The 21,169-nt window shown below is 35.9% G+C and overlaps 2 protein-coding genes across 32 annotated transcripts in view; one reads left to right on the forward strand and one right to left on the reverse strand.

Annotated features, from left to right (window-relative positions):
• Nucleotides 1-10,578, forward strand: part of FUBP1 (far upstream element binding protein 1) — a 36,432-nt gene extending 25,854 nt beyond the window's left edge. For 7 of the 22 annotated variants that reach the window (XM_028489219.2, XM_028489220.2, XM_024119657.3 and 4 more), the window contains 4 exons: nt 3,895-3,954; nt 4,035-4,180; nt 6,821-6,867; nt 7,777-10,578. In XM_028489219.2, coding sequence (XP_028345020.1) covers nt 3,895-3,954; nt 4,035-4,180; nt 6,821-6,867; nt 7,777-7,807 — 284 coding nt within the window. In that variant the 3' untranslated portion in view covers nt 7,808-10,578. The other 15 variants (XM_028489222.2, XM_028489225.2, XM_007113220.4 and 12 more) reach the window with 9 other exon arrangements.
• Nucleotides 10,475-21,169, reverse strand: part of NEXN (nexilin F-actin binding protein) — a 56,596-nt gene continuing 45,901 nt past the window's right edge. For 8 of the 10 annotated variants that reach the window (XM_028489237.2, XM_028489241.2, XM_028489236.2 and 5 more), the window contains 4 exons: nt 16,567-16,788; nt 11,277-11,462; nt 10,662-11,019; nt 10,475-10,566 (listed from right to left, as the gene is read on the reverse strand). In XM_028489237.2, coding sequence (XP_028345038.1) covers nt 10,553-10,566; nt 10,662-11,019; nt 11,277-11,462; nt 16,567-16,788 — 780 coding nt within the window. In that variant the 3' untranslated portion in view covers nt 10,475-10,552. Of the gene's footprint in view, nt 11,020-11,276; nt 11,463-16,566; nt 16,789-21,169 lie in introns of all 10 variants that reach the window. The other 2 variants (XM_024119604.1, XM_055084508.1) reach the window with 1 other exon arrangement.

The following is a 21,169-nucleotide window of genomic DNA, read 5'->3' on the forward strand; positions in this document are numbered from 1 at the left end:
GGTAAAAACAAAGGCCTATTGTTAGACCTTAGGTATTTAATAAATTTACTATTTAGCCTTTTTACACTTAACCAAAAATGAGTGGGTATGTTGAATGTAATCTGCAAGGTCTAACCATTCAAATTTTTATTGTTAAGGGTAGACATTTCACCTTTCCTTTTTAAAAGTTTTTTGTTTTCTTCCTTTTCCCTGCTAACTACTATATATAATTCTAATTTTAGAGATAATATGCTGGACTGGCTTGAGTCCTTTGTGGAGAAAGGTGGTATAGAAATAACTCATTAAATAAACACCATGTTTGAAGACCCTCCTAACTCCCACCTTCTTTTCACTTGAATGTTTTTCTGTAGCAGCACAACGATAAGCTATTAATTTTATGAGCAAAGTGAACTGGTTGAGTGATTCCCCCTTACATGTAAATCTTAAATAATGTTAGGTGGTCAGGTCTTTAATGATAGCTACAAGGTCCATATATTTTTCCTGTATAAGTCTTTTTTTGTTTTTTGTTTTGTAAAGGATTGATTGCTTAACTACTTTGATTTCTTCTAGGTGCATTGCTTGTCCTTAAGATCTTTTTAGGATAACTACAAATAAGAAATCTTAAAGCATCAAACTAATCAGTTCAATCTTTTGATGTTTAAAAAAATGGAAGGGAAAGAAAAGGGGGGTAATAAAATATCAGGGAGAGAGAAAGATCTTTATCTCCAAGTCAAACTCCCTTATTTGGAAAGATTGAGTTTTACTCTTCCAAGTGGCATAGGTAGAATTTCCTAGGACTCTGGATGTCCTGATTTCTTTTTTTTTTTTTCTTTTTTGTGTATCTATTGCAGTTTTTGGGTTTGCTGTTCCCATGAGGTTTTTGTTTGTTCCCCCCCCCACACACATGCACACTGTATTTTATTTTTACAAGAGATAAATAAACTGACACCAAGCATTGTAAATGAATGACCACAACAAAAGCAACAATGATTACAATTACCAAACACGAAACACACTCATACTATGTCATAATATTGACATTCAGTCCAGTAAGGATGTCCTGATTTCTAATCCAGTTCCCTGGTCACCAAACTAGGGAGACTGTCTCAGCTTTTGAAGCCATTTCAGCTTTTTCTGTTAAGAACAGAAAATCCCCACTAACACTGTAGATTTGTCAGTTCGCTTATTAATAAAAGTCTGTTGAAACAGATGAGTTTTTTAATTAGTTTTGTTTTCTGAAACAATTATAAATTACCTAGATTAGCATGAAGAGAACTTAAGAGAGAAATTCTTAAAGATGAGATTCTGGACGGTTAAAGATGGAAACTTTAAGGAATTCATATCCCTGTCCTATAAGGAATGACAGCAGTCTGGATGTGGGTGCTTTTGAAGCTAGAATGAAGGGAACTTTTGTAAAAAAGTAAACAACCTAAAGAGAAATAGGGCTTCAAAATAGAGAGGCAGTTTCTATTTGGAGGAAAGTAAATGAAGGCATTTTGGGATAAGTTTGACTTGAGGCGGAGTCCCTTTTAATGTTAAGCACTGATATGGTGGACTCTGAACCCTTAGCATATGGTACCTAGCCTAAAAGAGCCAGGAGAGAGTGGTTGTGGGAAAGATGCAGGTGTATGGAGAAATAACTGAGGGTGAAATCAAGCAAGGCTGTCTCTTGGGCTGTAATAGAATGTTAATGTGAACTGTAGGACAAGTCTTATCTCTTGAATGAAATGAAATTAAGACTTCATACATTGTAAAGTTACATGTAAATGTTAAGTATTGTTCTACTAAATTATCTCATATCAAAACAGTTTTTGAACTGAGGAGAAGAATAAAGGGAACAAGTTAAGGACATGCCTTTCCAAAGGGCAAGAGGCTAGGGGAAGAGCCAAAACATAAATAGATAGGAAGAGTTCTTTCCCTGCTTTCACCTGGGCAAAAAGAGTGACATTTGCCCTTCACATAGGAGTGGAATGAGTTTTTCTATGGATGCTTTCAAGATTGGAATGTCAAATGTTGATGACTTACTTAACTAACTGTTTATTTTTCTTAGAGTCTAATGTGTTTACTTTTAGCTTTCCACAGGGATATTTGAGTTTGGGATGGGGGGTGTTTTTCGGGGAACATTAGAGTTTGATGAATTTTCTGGATATGTCTCCCTGATATTGTTATTTTTTTTGCCTCTAAGATATGAGTATCTCTTAACAATGAGGTTTAGTTCCATTTGTAAACCTGAAGTGGAAATTGTTGCTGTCTTAAATAAGTTTGGCCTCAAGTCAGCAAGTTTTCAGGTGTGCAGTTTGTAAGAAAATGTTGTATGGTTTTATTACTATTGGTACTAAGATATTTGGCAGTTGTCTAAATACCGAAACTGGTTTTAGATTTAATTGAATTGTGTCTCCTCATAAGATCAAAATGTTAGACTCACTTCCTCTTTGAAAAGGGTATGGAAAACAAAAGTGTGAGAATTTTCTTTACAGTATATGGGATTTCTCTGTGCTGTTGCCCATATAAGTAGGGGGGAGTTTCTTGCATTTTTAAAGTTAGTCATAAATCTTAAATTTTTGTTTACTCAGTTGCTTTTATTCTTTGGCCAATTTTGTGATGGTGAATAGACCACTTTCTAAAACTATAAAGTTGCCTTGTTGGCAACATCTAACAAACATAAAAACAGCTTTCTGCCAGTATTTTTTGTCTAGCTGTAATAATTTCATAAAGTCAAATAAATTACAAACTAAATAAAATTTTTTTCAAATAAAGGAGTTTAAGGGAAACTCAGGTTCTCTTTCTCTCCAACTTTTGGTTTCAAATTTTTTTATACCTTCAGAAAATTGGAAAAATAGTACAGCGAACACCCATGTTTATATTTCCTATCCAGATTGACCATTTTCAAAAAGTTTGCGACATGTACTTTGTATGTATACTTTTTTTGGTGCCTGAGCCATTTCAAAGTTAAGTTGCCAGCTGTTGCTCTAAATAAATTTTCAATAATATCAACATATTTAAGTTTCCCTGGTTGTCAGAAAAAATGTCTTTTGTAGCTATTTGTGTGTTGGGGGGGGCTTGTTTATATTTTGTTTTTTAAATTCAGAGACCATTCAAGGTTCATGCATTGCATTTGAGTATGTCTCTTTAATCTCTTAATTCCAGAAAGTCACCTAGAAGAACGCGCTTGTACAAGCTGTTGAGCTTTGTGTTTCATTGATTTTGCTTCTTAGAACCTCTTCAGTAGTGATTATTCTTTGTCCTTCATCAAGTTATTTTTAATAAAATTGTGTTGTAATTTGGACACAGCATATTAAAACTTTAAATGTCATATTAAAAGATAGCTTGAAGATTAGTGTTTATACATGTAGTTTATAGGTTACTTATAAGGAAACAAAAATGTTGGCCAGATCTTAAAATAATGAAGTCTTTAAATAATAGCTTTTAAGTGGGTTTTTTTTTTTTTCTCAAAAAATGCTTTTTCTTTTTCTCCATTGGAGATTTGCATTTTATTTAAAATTTGTAGTGTAACAAATCCAAATGGATAAGAAAACAAAAAAATAGTGGTCCATCCATTCCTCCCAGCATCACCACTGGGGAACCGTGGACTGCTGGTCCAGACTGAATTTAGAACATTAATAGTTTATAAATTCTGTAATTGAATCGAGATTATGCCTAAATGTTTACCTATCTTAGTGGATGGTTTTGTTTTTTATTAATAGTGATGCTCTAGAACTAAGTTATGATTAGTATAAGGCAAAAAGAAAATAAAAGAGCGTTTAGATTTTTTTTTTTAATTACAGAGTAGTTTTCTGACACTAATGAATATTTAAAATAAAACAGGAGCAATTCTGACCCTCTGTGCTTTTGTCTTTATAACCTGTACTTACAGTGGATATAATTTTGTATTAAAATTTAGGGGGTTTTTTTTAGGTCAACAAGGGCAGACACAAGATTATTCAAAGGCTTGGGAGGAATATTACAAGAAGCAAGGTATTGTTTTTATTAGAACTGAGATTCTTTGGGGCTTTTAATTGTGGTTACAGCAACAAAGTTGTTTTGTTTTCTCAAAGGTCAAGCAGTTCCTGCCCCTACTGGTGCTCCACCAGGTGGTCAGCCAGATTATAGTGCAGCCTGGGCTGAGTACTATAGACAACAAGCAGCCTACTACGCCCAGACAAGTCCCCAGGGAATGCCACAGCATCCTCCAGCACCTCAGGTATAATAAATTTGCTAATGTGTTGATTTCAACTCCAGTCCTGTTCTCTGCATGTTTATTGTTGTCTGGGATTATGTTTGCCTTTTAAATTTTTATCAGGCAAAGTATAACTAAATGAAGTACTGTGGTATATTGTTTGGGTTTTTTTGTTTGTTTGTTTGTTTTTTACAATGCTTTCTGGCATCTGAGTGCTAGATATCTATATAATGCCTTTGATTTTAAAAATAAATTTTTTTCCCCCAGGGATTTGAAAATCATGCAAGAAGCCACCACCATTTATATTAACCAGTTTTTCTTTCTTAAAGGATTCACTCCTGAGTTAGCTCCATTTAAAGGATTTTCTTTAACTTTTTGTGTATTTCTTATGTATCTCTTCTGCACAGGGCCAATAATAAGAAGTGGACAATACAGTATTTGCTTCATTGTGTGGGGGAAAAAAACCTTTGTTAAATATATGGATGCAGACGGCTTGATGAAGATCTTAATTTTGTTTTTGGTTTAAAATAGTGTTTTTTCTTTCTTTCTTTCTTTCTTTTTTTTCTTTTTTTTTTGAAAATGTACAAAATATCTATCACTACTGATAGGAGGTTAATATTTCTGTGTAGAAATGAAAATTGGTTTGTTTTTAGTATTTAGTGTAGATGTACACATTCCAGCAAATGTATTTGCAACTATTATGTGGTCAATGCTTTGTGATATAAATGTACTTTTTTCAATGTATACTTTCACTTTTAAAATGCCTGTTTTGTGCTTTACAATAAATGATATGAAACCTCCTGTGTCGGTAAGTTGGATATGTGGGTATTTAAAGGATTCATAATTTCTTAGCAAATGATAAATTAAGATACATATACACAAATATATAAGCTTTCCCCATGAAATATTAATTTGAGTTTGTAAACACTGGCATGTTTTTTTCCCCCTTGCAGTATAGTAGTAGATTGGAGGATCTTTTCCATTTATTGTATTTGGCTGTTTCAGCACAAGTAATCCTGATATCTTCATTTTTTTTCCCCTTCTGTTTGATTAAAAACTGCATGTGTGTACAGTGATCTTTTGGCATACTTCCATTGCATTAACAGTGAAATTTCCTTTTATACATGACCACTGTTTCAGACCTGTACTGCTGCTATAACAGTTAACCTTTCTGTTTTTAATTTGATAATTACTTGATTTCCAAGACTGTTTCAGCATAACTAATTTTAAACAGTTTTCGGATAGTGAATTATGAGTAGTCTATAATAAGAACAGTTTTTTCATGTAAAGCAGCTCTTGCAAATGTATACTATATTAAGAGTGTTTCTTTCTAAATTTAGGGTAGAAAAAGTAGTAGTATGCAAAAAGTATAGCTACAGTGCATCTGCCATTGAAACATTATTGGGGTATGAAAATGTTCAAGCTTTTTTTTTCTTTTTTTCTTTTTTTTCTTTTTGCAGTATAGGTAAGCTTTGTTTTGTAAATGCACAAGTCCAATCATTGAATCAACTTAATTTTTTTATGTATTTGAAATCATTTTATTACTCTATAACACTCATGCTGAAGTTCTGATATTTTGTTGAAATCCATTGTTTTACTCTTTGCATATTTGTTGGCTCTTTGCATATTAATATATTAGACAACATGCAAATACAGTCTGTCTTGCCATTGTCTGTTGAAGTGCAGGTTTGATCCAGCCAGTATAGAACTAGCTCTGTAGGGGTGAGGAGGACTGTGCTGTGTATCATCCTTGATTGTGTTCCTTCAAGGAGCATTGCACTGTAAGTACATCAGAATGACAAATTGATGAACTGCAACAGTATCTTTTTGTCAATGTTCCACATAATGCAAATGCCATACTTTGTGTGAATATTATGTTGGAATACAGTGCTTATATCTTGGAAAACCATAATTGCTTCTTAATTTAACATAGAATAATTCATAGGTCTGTATTTTTTTTTAAAGTGAGCTTAATGGGTAAGTATTTTTGATATGCTTTAGCTATAGCTAAAGAAAACTGATCATTAACAAAGTTGAATAGTACTACTCATTGGTGCTCCTAAAATATATTGTTTTTCAGTGTAAAACATGCATATCTTATATATTAATATGAAAGACTTGAAATGTTTCAGACAGAGTGGTTTTCAGTTTGCAAATATTAAGCAATGTAGTGGTTTTAGCACCATTTCCTAAATAAATATACTAGTTCTTTCATTGGTGGGGGAGCACCATTTGCTGTTCTGAATATACTATAAAGAAAGATGTGCAAGGACATAAATGTTGAGATTACTTATAGGGTAGAAAATAGCAGTACAGTTCATTGTAGATGTTTTGAAATGTTTTTTGACTGTTTTATAGAACCTAGAGTGACTTCCCTTACCCTTATTTAGATATGGATATGTAGTTCTAGCTTCAAGTTTAATAGTTAAGGAGTTATCTGTTATCTTTAAGAGTAGGGTATTGATGTGAACAGTTTCAGTATTTTGCATGATACTGTTTTATACATGAACTTTTAGGAAAGTGGTACATTTATTAATTAAACTGAAGAGATAGTTCAGTTGGATTCAATATCATAACTCACAAATTGGAGGCTGTTGATTTTGATTCATTTAAGGTTTAAAATCTTTATTAATTGCAAACAGTGCAATTATTTATACTTCACAGTGCCTTCCCAGACCTTCCACCTTAGGTTCTGCTGCAAAAAGCAACAGGTAAGCACAACCTAAGGACATATATAAATAAATATTTCAGTACATTAATGTTGTCCCTGTGAGGTTTTTGTGGTTGTGTATTCAAAAGCAATCTGCTACTGCTTCCCCAAAGTGTATTTTGTTATTTATGCTACCATTTCAGTGGAAAGTCTTTAAGTTGTTCAAACAACTGTTTACATTTCTGGGTAATGTTTTTTATTTTAATTTTTAAAATTAAAATGGGAAAAAATGATGAGTAGATTGCTGCTGTAATTAAACTACATCCGAACTTTTCCCACATATAGAAGAATTGTTAAAATTTTAAAAAGGACAATTACATAGTTTTCAAGATTTAGGAAATCATTTGGTCAGAAACTTCAACAGCCTTCACAATCTGTTTATGATTGACAAGACATTTTCTTTGCCCTCCAAAGCTATGGAGTCTTTATTTTTTTTCTTATTCTTGAACTGTAGTAATTCAGTAAGGACATTATGGGTCAAGAATTTCATTATGACTTTTTTTTTTTTTTTTTAGACAATTCAGTTTTCATAACTTTTTTATATACACTGAAAAAGGAAAAAAATATAATACTGGCAGTATGTTTTGGTAAAGGCATGTGCATCAGTGAAATGTTAACTGTATAGCAAATAACCTTTCATAATCTGTATAGCAACCAATATTTTTCTGGTTTATAATACTTTAATAACTGACGCTGCATTTATTTTATTTTTTGCCAGTTTAAAATGTTTGTGTGTTCTTATAGATGATTTTAACTGGTACATATTTTGAGTTAAGATGAATGTATTAAAGCAGCATCATATCAGTTTTGTTTATTCGATTTCTAAAATGTGCTGATCCTTTTAAAACTCCTGCTTATCTTTGCAACAAAGAAAAATATTCAAAAATACTGCCTTCATTTTCACACACAGTGCTGAAGATGCTGCAAGCACCAAATCATAGCTCATAAAATCAGGTCCTGAGATAGTTACCCATAAGAGGAATCCTTTGAGTGTATGCCATTGGTGAGCCGATGAGCATGGACCATAGAAGGGCTCAATGTAGAAGGTAAAATTGGCAAATCATAATTGAGAAAAATGAAATGTTTTCCCATACATAATATATGGTATAGGGTGTAATGTACCTGCTTTGATCACTTTTCATTTTAAAGTGCTATTCACTTGATCTTAAATGTTCCATGAACTGTTAAATTTTGAAAGTTATGTAGTTATTGCACCACATTTATGTGTGTGTATGTGTGTTTTAATAGTCAATGATAGGTATGTTAAGATTGATAATATTAAGGAGCTCTTTGAACCTTAAGAGCCTGTCAAGTTTTGGTTAGTTGTAGTTTGCATTTTTATAAAAGAAAATACATATGAATGCTAATAGATATTGGGGCATTGTTTCTATCTCATGAGAATTTTTTTTATTCATTATCATAAGCCTTCACTGATACTGCAAGCATTTTTTAAATGGCGCTAATCTTAACCTTGAAATATATGGAAAGCAGAAAAGGTGAGCCAGTTGATTTGAATGCAATGGATGTTAGGAGTGGTAGAAAGAATGTTTAGCTTGAAATTGATTTACTTAGCACTTGACAATGTTTTTGTTTTTAAGATTTCTTAGTGTGGTAGTACTTAGAATTCTTATGGTTTGATGTTTCTTTTAGAAATGGGACGTATACTTTTATTTTTAATTAATGAGAATGGTTTTAATACTAAAACTAGTGGTTTAATACTAGTTGTTTATGAGCATTGTAAAATACATCCTTAGACAGATACCTTAGTAGTTAATTTACAGGAGTGGGTTTGGATAGGAGTAAACAGAGTACCTTAAGAGGGAAATAGAAATGTATTCAAAGTGATAACATTTGTTTGAATACTCTGCCAGGAGAACCACTTCTACCTGCAAAGTTATGTTGTCTAGAACAAGGTTGTAGAAATTACTAATTAATGAAGATGTCTTTATTTTCTGAAAATTCTGCCTCACTTTAAAATGTATTTTAACAGTACCTAGTTAAAGATAATTTTGACTCTGAAAATAACCTTATTTTTTGTTTAGTCACTTGAGTTTTCTTGCCACAGTAAACTTTTGAGGGATTTTTTTAATTTGGTGCTTTTAAGAAAGCAAATAAGTCCCAGGATTTTATTTTCTTCAGTGATACCCCTATAGAAACTCTTAAATGTATTTGCACATATATATATATTTTTTCTTATGCATGCTCAATGCATTTTCGTCCTGAGAAAAGTGTTCTCTACAGAAACTACCCGTGTAAAAAGAAGATTGGCTTAAAATGGCTACTGTGATGGGAACAGTGTCTTAGGGAGATGCAGCTTGGACTTGAGGTAAATTGAATACTTTACAAACTGTGGTTTAGAGTTTGCTTTTAATACCATTGTATGTAAAAGGGTACATGATTGCTGTAATTTTGTATTGATTATGGTTTCCTCAATAAAAAAAATAAATGTACATTGGTGAATATTATAAGGGCATGTTCGTCTCTTTTCTAAAATACTGAAAGACGTTTTTTTAAATACAGAAGTGACTTTATTATGGGTTTACATTGTAAAATAAAATTGTCTTCCAGACAATTAAAATATAAAACAACTTGATTAGTACACGGTTGCTAATTATTTACAAACTCACTTTAAAAACTCAAAATTGAAGATTGTGCCATTTTTCCCTAAATCTAATTCTAGATCTTGAAATCTTTGATTATGTTGAAATTGTTTTCTCCTGCATGAACTATTAATACAAAGTTTTCTCATTAAAATATAATTTGTTCGGGCAAGGTCACAACATAAATTTGCTTTATAAGCTTGAATATATATCACACACATTTGAAAAGTACATTTGATAGTCTCAACACTCAGAACTCTGTATTAGGCAGTGGTTTCCATCAGATTTGCTCTGGCAATTGTTTCTTAAAAGTCTTTAAATTTTTTGTTTTCTCCACACAGAGGGAGAAATGACACCCCTACCCTCTCATATCTCTGCTTCAGAAAGACTGAAACTACAACAACCAAAATGATAAACTACTGAGGAAAAAAGCCCAATCAAATTGACAGGTTCCAAATTCCTTAACTCAGCTATTTCAGACTAATTTTAGGTGTGAATAGCTCATAAGTGGTATTCTTTCATGCAAAGTACATCCGATTTATGATTTTTTAAAACAATTGCTGGGGCTTCCCTGGTGGCACAGTGGTTGGGAGTCCACCTGCCAATGCAGGGGATGCGGGTTCGTGCCCTGGTCCGGGGGGGGATCCCACATGGCGTGGAGCGGCTGGGCCTGTGAGCCATGGCCGCTGAGCCTGCGCGTCCGGAGCCTGTGCTCCGCAACGGGAGAGGCCACAACAGTGAGAGGCCCGCGTACCGCAAAAAAAAACAAAACAAAACATAATTGCTGTAAACGTGGGAAATACGCAGCCTTTGTATAGGTTCTGATAGAAATAATTGAGTAAATTTCCCACTTGGCCTTATTAAATTACACATTAATGAATACTGCGTAATGTGAATCTGGTGCTCATTTGAAAAGGAAGGAGGTACTTTTCAGACGAGCTTGTGTTGTGAAGACTGTTGGGGAAAGGAATGAGAAGTCAGCATAGTGGCACTTCCAGTTTCCTTTTCTGGCCCCGCCACAGAAAGGATGGATGCAGTAAGAAAGTCGGAGAGAGAAGGGTGTGTTCCAGGGAGAGGGAAGGGGACCTAGTAGTCGTCAGCTAAAAAAGAGAGAAGAAAAGTGATTTTTTTTTTTAAAGGAAAACATTTTTAAATTGAATAAAAGTTCTAGATTCAAAGAGTGATTAATTCTTACTTTCAATGGTAAGAATGCATGTACTAGCTGCAGAGCCTTTATTGTTCACTGCTTTACACATATACTCTCCTTCATCTTCTGGGAAAGTTTCTGGTAAATAAAGACAGTAAGTTTCTCCTCTTTCAATATATTGATAGTCTTCTCCATCCTGCAGTATTTCTCCTTCAAACCACCATGTAATTTCTGGTTTGGGTTCTCCTGTTACTTTAACAGTAAATCTAACTGGCTCACTGTCTACAACTGATGTGTTTTTTAGAGGCTTCTTAAACCATGGAGCTCCTGATCTGGTTTGCTCTTCATCTTCAATGGTGGAGCCATTCATGTTGCTACCTTCTTCTTCTTCCTCCTCTTCTCTTTTCTATAATAAAATAAGTGCATTTAAGTTGGCATTTATACTATAGTACTATTTTCAGGACAGTGGTTTAGTAATAGAATTTGGAGGTAAATATATTTTTCCCCCCAAAGTAAAGAACATGTAAGTATGCTTTCTACAAAGTATTTTATAAAACATTTCAGTTACTTGAAAACTTAAAATTTTTTTTAATACCTCCTCATAAAACTTCATTGTTTTTAAAAGGTCATCTTTGGAAAATAAAGGAAATGTAAGCCTGGTACCTTTTGTAGTGCTGCATCAATTTCCTTTTGTTCAAACTGCATGCGTAATAACTTTTGCTCTTCAATTCTTCTTTGTTCTTCTTCTTCTCTTGCCTTAGCCATTCGTTCAAATCTAGCTTTCATATTCACTTTATGAGTAAATGGAGCCTCACTTTTTTTTGCAGGCTTGATATCAACATCTTCTTCCTTTACAAAAATGGGCCAAGAATAAGAATTGTTTTCTAAAAACCAACAAGAACTGAGATGTTAATAGTTCTGAAGATTTCTAGGCACAAAATAATTAACATGTTTGGTTATGCCTATTTGCCACACTGCAGACATGGAGATTTTCACTATCCCCTAATTTGGGAAAGATGAAAGTTTCATTTGTGAACTATTAACTATTGGAATTCTTTTCTCCTAGTGTAAAGATCATACATTATCTCTGGAGTCCTGATGTATTTATTTGCCCAACCAAATCTCAGTGCTTGTTGATACTGAGTAACAGAAAAGGGTGAGGATATGATACATTGTTAACAATTATTAGAATACTTCCTTCTCATTAGAGTCTCCATATCACTCTTCACCCTACTACATAATACAGAAATGTAATTTCTGTTATTTCCCACTTCATGATTTCCTTCCTCACTCTTTGTTAATAACTGAGATGAATTCCATTCAACAAATTTATTGATGGGCAATGGCAAAGAATGCAGGTAGAATAAATAGGAAGACAATTATTGAAAGAGGCAATGGCTGGAACTTGGGGAAATCATTGAGGTGAAGTATGGTTCTGAGTCATCGTCTGTTGAGGGGTGAGAGCTGGAAGCCATGAAAATAAGGGGGTAATTTAAGAGCAGAATTTAAACTGTCAAATAGTATGAGTCTGTAAAACCAATTTGGTGATGATGAGGTCACTCACTGGCCTTTTGAGCAGTTTTAGTAGAGTAGGGTCTTATGGGTACAGTTAATCCATGGTTTCAAAAGTACTTTAGTTGTAGTTGACTCTTGGTTTCTAAACTACTTAGACTCTTGTGGGTCTATCTGGAAATCCCACCACTTATATTTCACTGTACTATGAGGAAATTGCTTCCGGGTACCACATGCAACCAATAAAGGAAATTTTGAAACAAGCTGTAAAATAACTGCCTGTATAAGAAAAATCTTGGTTCATCAATGTTTTACATTAGTTTGAGGTGTCAGACCACAGCTCCAATGAATCTAGAAGGAGGAGTTAAAAAGTAAGTTGGATAGTTTTTCTGGTTCTCCTGAATCAAATTTTTATTTGATACTGGAAAGTGCTAGAACATCAGACACAACCAGAGACCTAATGGGTAAATTCTATTGTTAACACCATTATTTAACCTTCAGTGGATAAACATAAAGCCTGACTACCATTATTGTTAATGAACAGTGTTAATATGATTGTTTATTATTATATTTAAAAGATAGGGTAAAAAGTACATGTTAAACAATGGTTTGCTTGCTTAACAAGCAAAGTATTAAACTGCAGTTTTAATCTCAGCAGGCTTTTCTGAGACTTACACGGAAAGAAAAATGGACCTCTTTGTTCAGACTAAAACAGTTAATGTTATTCTTTGCTTACAAAATAAATCCTCAAGATAGGATATTTCAGCAGGTACAATAACTGCTATTCTGACTGAATAATAACTGGTTAATAACTTGCCTTCTGGATTTTTGGATAAAAGTTTGTGTAAATTCATAACTGTTACTCATTTAGTTACCTCAAACCTGCCTTTAGAAAATAATCATTAAAAGGATTCATCATAAGTTAACTGGGAGAAAGTTCATGAACAGTCTGCCAGTTATTGAGTACAGTTGCCTTTTCTTGAATCCCTGAAAAGCCAGGTTAAAAGTGTTTCCAGGAAATGAAGCTACTAAGAGTCACGTTATAAATGGAATGATCTTTGTTCTAGAGTCTAGGTGCATTCTTAGCAGGGCATTGATACTCCCAGCATGTGGATATTACAGGCAACCCAAATAGGCAATGAATTCGGGATAAAAACGCAAGGAATGGTTTTGGAGTGCACCTTATTGTAAAATCTAACTAGAATGTCAGACACACTAAGGCAATTAAATGGTTTACCTACCAAATGTTGGTACAGGTTTAGGGCTACAGGAGCTGGGGTGGAATTCTTAGATTAGGTAAGGTTACATGAATGAGTTAGGCCTTGAAAGCTGTCTGGAACATAAAGAGAAGGTATTTTCTAAAGGAGGAAAATAAATATATGATCAGATGGGAGGGGAAGATCCTACTCTGGAAGTTGAGTATACTCTGCCAGAACTATGCTAACACAGGATCTCAGTGGCCCTTAATTTAGACGGATATGATAGCAATGTCAGATTCTTCACAGGAAACTCAATTTAGGACATCCTCATGGATTACAGAAGATCAGCCAGGTCCTAATCTCATATCCTTTTATACAAGAGTCAGTAATAGCATTAAAACAAGAAGCCACCTACCTCATTTATTTTACCTACAAAATTTATAGGACTAGGTATCACTGCTCTGAGGTTTCACTACCTTTAAAAAAAAAAACGCATGCTTATTTAAATTCTTTACCTTCTGTGATTTGTCTCTCAGGGATCAACTGATCTTGAGGCCCATCCATCCATTTAATGTTGGAGTTCTCCAGGGTTTTATCACTCACCTTCCAACTATTAACTCTCAAGATGGCTTTATCTACATCTATACTTTGGAACAATCTGTAGCTCCTGCCTCTTCCCTGAGCCCAGTACGCGTGTTTCAGACTGCCACTACCTTTCCAAATGTAGCTCAAACTTCACAGGTCCAAAACAGTTTATTCACCCCTCCCTCCTCTCCTGACCTCCTGAATCCTCTGTAGCATCATCTAGTTTCCCTGGTAATCTTGAAGCAATGTTAGGCTTCTCAGCAACCACCTGCTTGTAACTCAGTTTTGTTAAAGTTGGGTCAATTTTTCTCCCTTGCCCCCAACTTCATGACCATCTTCCAGTTTATCCTCCATGATCCCAAGATTCTGTAAACATAAGCCTTTTATTACTCTGTCTTAAAACATTATTTGGGCTTCCCTGGTGGCGCAGTGGTTAAGAATCAGCCTGCCAATGCAGGGGACACGGGTTTGAGCCCTGGTCCGGGAAGATCCCACATGCCGCGGAGCAGCTAAGCCCGTGCGCCACAACTACTGAGCCTGCGCTCTAGAGCCCGCGAGCCACAACTACTGAGCACGCATGCCACGAAGACCGTGCTCTGCAACAAGAGAAGCCACCGCAATAAGAAGCCCACGCACTGCAACGAAGAGTAGCTCCCACTCGCCGCAACTAGAGAAAGCCCGCGCGCAGCAACAAAGACCCAGTGCCGCCAAAAAAAACCTGATTATTAACATTGTTCCCGGATTATAGTGCCCACAAGGTTAAAAAGGCCCTTCAGCTAGCTGCAACCTAGTTTTACAACTTTTTATCGTATCACCTATTATTATATGAACCTTTCCTTTGAACCTATTTTCCACTCCGCCAGATAAAGTTTTACAGCCTTGGTGTTGAATCACATTGTCCTTCCAATCTGGAATGCTTTCCCTCTTTAACTGAAACTTCTATTCAGCCTTCACATTCAGCGAAAATGTCATTTTCTCAGCCCTGTTAAACATCTCCTAGGAATACTGATTCCATACTACTTGATCCCATAACACTAAATACATAACTATCTTAGCACTTAATGACCATTTTAATTGTTTTCATACATCTCATTAGGCTGGATTTCTTGAAGGCATATTATATTCACTTTTATGTACCCAAAACTTAACATAGGGCCCAACATAGAAGATATTAAAAATAGCAATGGCATTAGTTTTTAGCTGTGACAAAATGGTTTATAACCCAGTCCCTAAGTCCTTATGTTTTTGTGTATGTTGCACTGTTCAGATGCATATCAATTTAATTGATATCTGGATGTTCTACAGCATCTCCATTTGTCTAGCTTGTGACCTCTCTTCCTAGCAAACTCCTATGTTCCCCTATTACCTAGTATACCCAGTTACTTTGATTCCTCTCCACCACCATTCCCAAGCTAAGTCTTGCCACTTTTGTATCCTACATACTTATCAGTCCTCTCCATTCCAGTTCTAGTTCAAATCCTCATGTTTTCTCTGACCACCCTGTACAAAATTGTACCACATACTCTATAGTCTTTTACCCTGCTTTGTTAATCTCCATAGCTTTTATTTACTACCCAATCATTGTTTTCCATCCCCTGTCTCCTGCCCTACACCTGTTAGATTCTAAACACCATAAGAGCAAGGACTGCAGGTTTATTCACAAATGTAGTCCCAGTGTCCAGAACAGTCCCCGGAACATAGGCTTTCAAATAATTTTTTAATGCATAAATCTAAAGCCATCTTTAGCTTCAGCATGATCTTGTGATAAAGATGCCTATCTGATAATATCATTCCATGTTTTAAAAATCCCTTCATTGCACCCCAATAAAACAAAGTTCCCTAACATGGCATCTAAGATGGGTCATCTTGCCTGTGCTTGCGTCTTTGTCATCTTTTGCTGTGCTTGCACTCTACTTGTCTCAGTACTAATGAATTGCTTATAGTCCTGGAATTTGCCCATAGTTTCATCATTCTTTTTATTCACCAATCTCCTCTGAAGGCCCTCCCAAATTCCCATACCTGTTTTATAGTTAAATATATGATGAAAATCAATTTTTAGAAGAATATATGTTAAATATAACATAAAATGGCAATTTTGACAGAATAAGTTTTCCAGATCTTATTTAAACCAATATTGATAATCATGGAATTAGTCCTTAAGCTGGAAGGGACATTATAGGTCATCTAGTGAGGGCCTCCTTATTTTACATATGGAGGTACTTCAAATTCATGTCACCTGAATTCTGATTTAGGCTCTGCCACTGAATGGCATGACTTTGAACATATCATATAGGCTTTGTTGGTCTCATCTTTAAGAAAGTAGGTATGAATCATCTCTGGAGTTTAATATACACTGGTTCTACTGATTCAAAGTAAAACTTGTGCCAATAAATATTTCTGAGCTATTTTTGCTAAAGTGAACCATTTGATGTTCACTGTAGGCTTTAATTCTTATAAAAGTCATTTTGGAACAATGCTAGAGTAGGGAAATCTTTCAAAGTCTCTTAAGATCTTAATGTGCTTTTGCTATTTAGTTTCCAGATTATTATATACACTGAGGGTTAACTAAATTCCAACACTTATTTCAAAGTCAATGTTATTTCTGTTAAGTTCATCATCATTACTGAACTATAACTGTTAAATATAAAACAGTATACCTCATGAAAGTTTTCTGCTTCTCGCTCTTTAATTTCAAGATCAATTGCTCTTCTTCTTGCTCGTTCTTCTTCTATCTTTTTCTGTATTTGTTTTTCAGACAATTGTCCAATTTTTTCAAACTTGCTTTTTAGATTTTTAGCTTGAATAGAGCCACTCCTTTTCAATTTGATTAATTCTTCATATTCCCTGCTCAGTTCAAAGGTTTCATTTTCTTCTTCTTCCTTCAAAAAAATTAAGATTTTTATATATTAAATACCAGAAAATTAGTTTGTACAATAAACCATCCAGAAAGTTCACTATTTCTTATTTGAAGCCAAAACTAAATGTTAAATAACTTCCTCCCTAAACACAGTGCCTAAATTTACTAATTAAAAAGTAGTGCTACAAATTTAAGACTGTAGATAACATCTTATTTCATTTAATACTATTTAATTAGGGACTATGGCTCAAAACCTCATTAACATTCCATTATAACCTGCTAAAAGTAAAATATGTATGTTAAGATTAGCTTTTACTAGGAATTGTAGGAAGACCTTTGTTTAGGGGAAGGTAAAATTCAAAAAATACTGGGCTAGGAGTCAATAGTTCCGACTCTGATACTGTGTGGCCTTTTGCCTGCTCACTTAGTCCACTGGACATGATTTTTTCATCTCTATATAGAGCCACAGTATCTCTAAAATTCCTCCTGCCTTTGATTTGATGATAGTCAAAGTTAAATATTACTCTTAATAACTCAGCTGAATTAAGCATTGCTACAGATATAGTCTGGTAAAATCCCTACATTTTGCTACATATCACTTGTAGTCTCAATTTTATATTCTGCCAAGAAAGATGAGTCAACAAAAACTGGGTTCCAATTCTTTATACCATTTTATCTTGAATACTTTTTATTCAGGTTCCTTTCCCTTGTCTTTTACCTTGTCTTTCCCTTTTCTTTGTATACTTCTTACACTAAACCCTAATGGAGTGGTAGAATATTGCAGTTATTCCTGGTACACTTCTGGGGAAGACCTAGAGTTCTAGGCAGAGAAAAAATAAAAAGGTGGGACTGGGCAGGGTGGGGTGTGGCAAGAGTCACAGTGGATGATGTTGACATGAGGCTTAATTTCTTGGTTCAACAAAGGGAAAAAAAAGTTTATTCCTTTATACTACCTCCACTTTTTGGTCTATGTGGGTGAAAATGGGCAACTCCTAAAATACCAGAAATTAACAAAGTTATGACATCACATCATATCACAATGGTTCCCACATCACTCTGATCAAAATTAATGGTTGAACTAATCAGTTATGATCTATGTAATCTTGGAATTGGCATTCTACTTGTTTGAAAACTCCCAGACATAGTGGAGTGAGTCACTTAGTAGCACCAGAATGTCAGACAATTACACCCTGCCAGATATGAATTAGATTACTTCTCAATAGTATTACTAAAATATATTCTAATTTACTTTGTTTTTCTAGACAGACAATTCATTTTCAGCTTCCTTTATAAAATAAATGCTATTACATTTAAAAAAATTCTGAGGGTACACCTTGCAGTATTTTCCTACAGCATATTCATTATATTTTCTTATTAACTATATATTTATGCAGCATTTATAGTCTCTTGGTTGACCTGGGCAAGGAAGTAAATATCTCCACAGTCCCATTGCTCCAACCCATGACAAACAGGCAACTTCTAAGAGATTGCAACCTCTTTGAAGGGACCCACTCGGTTCCTAGATCAGGAGTTGGCAAGGGGCCCCCACCAAGTCACCTACCAAACGTGCCATATCACTGCCAATCCTACTTAGGCTGGGAAAGCCACTGCTCACCTCACCCCAAGTAATGGGGTTGTGCACTCATCCCCGACACTGTTGTTCGTGTTGCTGCTAGGGCCCCCTGCCCAGCCGGAGGCCAAGGGTGACAGTGGAATGCTCGCCTCCTCCCTCACCCTCCCCACTTCTGCCTATGTAACTGGTTGGCCATCCAGATGGAGGGAAGCAGTGTTCAGGGTTAGGAAGGCGAAGGTTAGACAGGGTCCTAAGACATCAGGAGGTAGGAAGAGGGCTGCTGAGAGCCCACCATGAGGAAGCACGGGGACATCACATGGAGTGGGTGGGCCAAGGCTCCGAGACTCTAGTGCAGGCTCCACTGTCCAACCAACTTTCAATTACAACACACACAAGTTCAAAGATAAACAATTCAACGGAGCCCGCGTTTCCGCAGAGCTGGAACTCCCGGCTCGGGGTCTCTTCCCTCCGCCGTCACGGAACTGCCTCGGAGCCCGAGGGGAGGGCGGCCTCACTGAGGCTGCCGGCTCTGGAGGGGCCCCGGCGGACGAAGCCGCGACAGTCCCGGGGACCGCGGGCCGGGGACTCACGCCAGAGGTCGGAGGATAGCTGTTTCCCCTAAAATCTCTTAAGAGCAACGAGAGTGCAGAGAACCTGCTCATTAGCCTGGGTAACATCGGACAGCATAAGTGGAGCCGTGTGGATTAAAGGCTCTTGCTGCTCCAAAGATAAACTTATTTAAAATTTCAAAGGCAACCTCAGAGCCCTAAATCCTAAGTGTGTCCCGTCTGAGCATGGGGTCCTGTGAGGGCACAAGTTGCATGTTCATGAAGCTGGCCCTGTACAGTCTATAGGTATGTATGTGTATATATGTATTTTTAAAATTATTTATTTATTTATTTATTTATTTTGGCTGTGTTGGGTCTCTGTTGCTGTGTGCGGGCTTTCTCTAGTTGCGGCGAGCGGGGGCTGCTCTTCGTTGCGGTGCGCGGGCTTCTCATTGCGGTGGCTTCTCTTGTTGTGGAGCACAGGATCTAGGCGCGCGGGCTTCAGTAGTTGCGGCACACAGGCTTCAGTAGTTGTGGCTCGCGGGCTCTAGAGTGCAGGCTCAGTAGTTGTGGCGCACAGGCTTAGTTGCTCCGCAGCATGTGGGATCTTCCTGGACCAGGGCTCGAACCCATGTCCCCTGCATTGGCAGGATGATTCTTAACCACTACACCACCAGGGAAGTCCCTATATATGTATTTTTAAAATTCATTTCAATGCTGGTGAAACCATACTAAGTAAGGTATTTAATAGTATCAAAATTCTATCTTAGAATAATTTAATAAAATACAGGCATAACTTGGAGATATTGGGAATTCAATTCCAGACCACTGTAATAAAGCAAATATCTTAATAAAGTGAGTCACATGAATTTTTTGGTTTCCCATTGCATATAAAAGTTATGTTTACACTATACTGTAGTCTATTAAGTGTGCAATAGCATTATGTCTAAAAAAATAATGTACATACCTTAACTTTAAAATATTGCTAAAAATTGCTAACCATCACCTGAGCCTTCAGTGAGTTGTAATCTTTTTGCTGTTGGACAGTCTTGCCTCAGTGTTGATGGCTGCTGACTGATCAGGGTGTTAATCGCTGAGGCTGGGGTGGCTGGGGCAGTTTCTTAAAATAAGACAACAATGAAGTTTGCTGCATCAATTGACTCTTTCTTTTGTGAACGATGTCTCTATAGCTTGCAATGCTCTTTGATAGCATTGTACCCGCAGTAGAATTTCTTTCAAAATTGGAGTCAATCTTCTAAAACTCTGCTGGTGCTTTATCAACTAAGTTTATGTAATATTCTAAATCCTTTGCTGTCATTTTAACAATCTTCATAGCACCTTCACCAGGAGTACCTTCCTCATCTCCCAGCCTTCAAAGAACTGAAGAGAGTTAGGGCCTTGCTGTGAAGTGTTAAAATCACTTTATTTTTTCATCCATAAGAAGCAACTCCTCATTCATTAGTTTTATCATGAGATTGCAGCAATTCATTCACATCTTCAGACTCCACTTCTAATTCTAGTTCTCTTACTATTTCCACATCTGCACTTACTTCCTCCACTGAAGCCTTGAACCCCTCAAAGTCATCCATGAGGGTTGAAATCAACTTTTTTCTAAACTCCTGTGAATTTGATATTTTGACCTCTTCCCATTAATCACAAATATTCTTAATGGTACCTGGAATGTTGAATCCTTTCCAGAAGGTTTTTAATTGATTTTGTCCATATCCATTAGAGGAATCACGATCTATGGCAGCTATAGCCTTACAAAACGTATTTCTTCAATTATAAGACTTGAAAGTAGAAATTACTTCTTGATCCATGGGCTGCAGAATATATTCTGTGCTAGCAGGCATGAAAACAACATTAATACCATCACAAATCTCCATCAGAGCTCTTGGGTGATCAGGTGCACTATTTTTTTTTTTAACATCTTTATTGGAGTATAACTGCTTTACAATGGTGTGTTAGTTTCTGCTTTATAACAAAGTGAATTAGCTATACATATACATACATCCCCATATCTCCTCCCTCCTGCGTCTCCCTCACACCATCCCTATCCGACCCCTCTAGGTAGTCACAAAGCACTGAGCTGATCTCCCTGTGCTATGCGGTTGCTTCCCACTAGCTATCTACTTTACATTTGGCAGTATATATAAGTCCATGCCACTCTCTCACTTCGTCCCAGCTTACCCTTCCCCCTCCCCGTGTCCTCAAGTCCATTCTCTACGTCTGTGTCTTTATTCCTGTCCTGCCCCTAGGTTCTTCATAACTTTTTTTTTTTT

The sequence above is a fragment of the Physeter macrocephalus genome, chromosome 4 (assembly GCF_002837175.3).
Source record: "Physeter macrocephalus isolate SW-GA chromosome 4, ASM283717v5, whole genome shotgun sequence".
In the NCBI taxonomy this organism is placed as follows: domain Eukaryota; kingdom Metazoa; phylum Chordata; class Mammalia; order Artiodactyla; family Physeteridae; genus Physeter; species Physeter macrocephalus.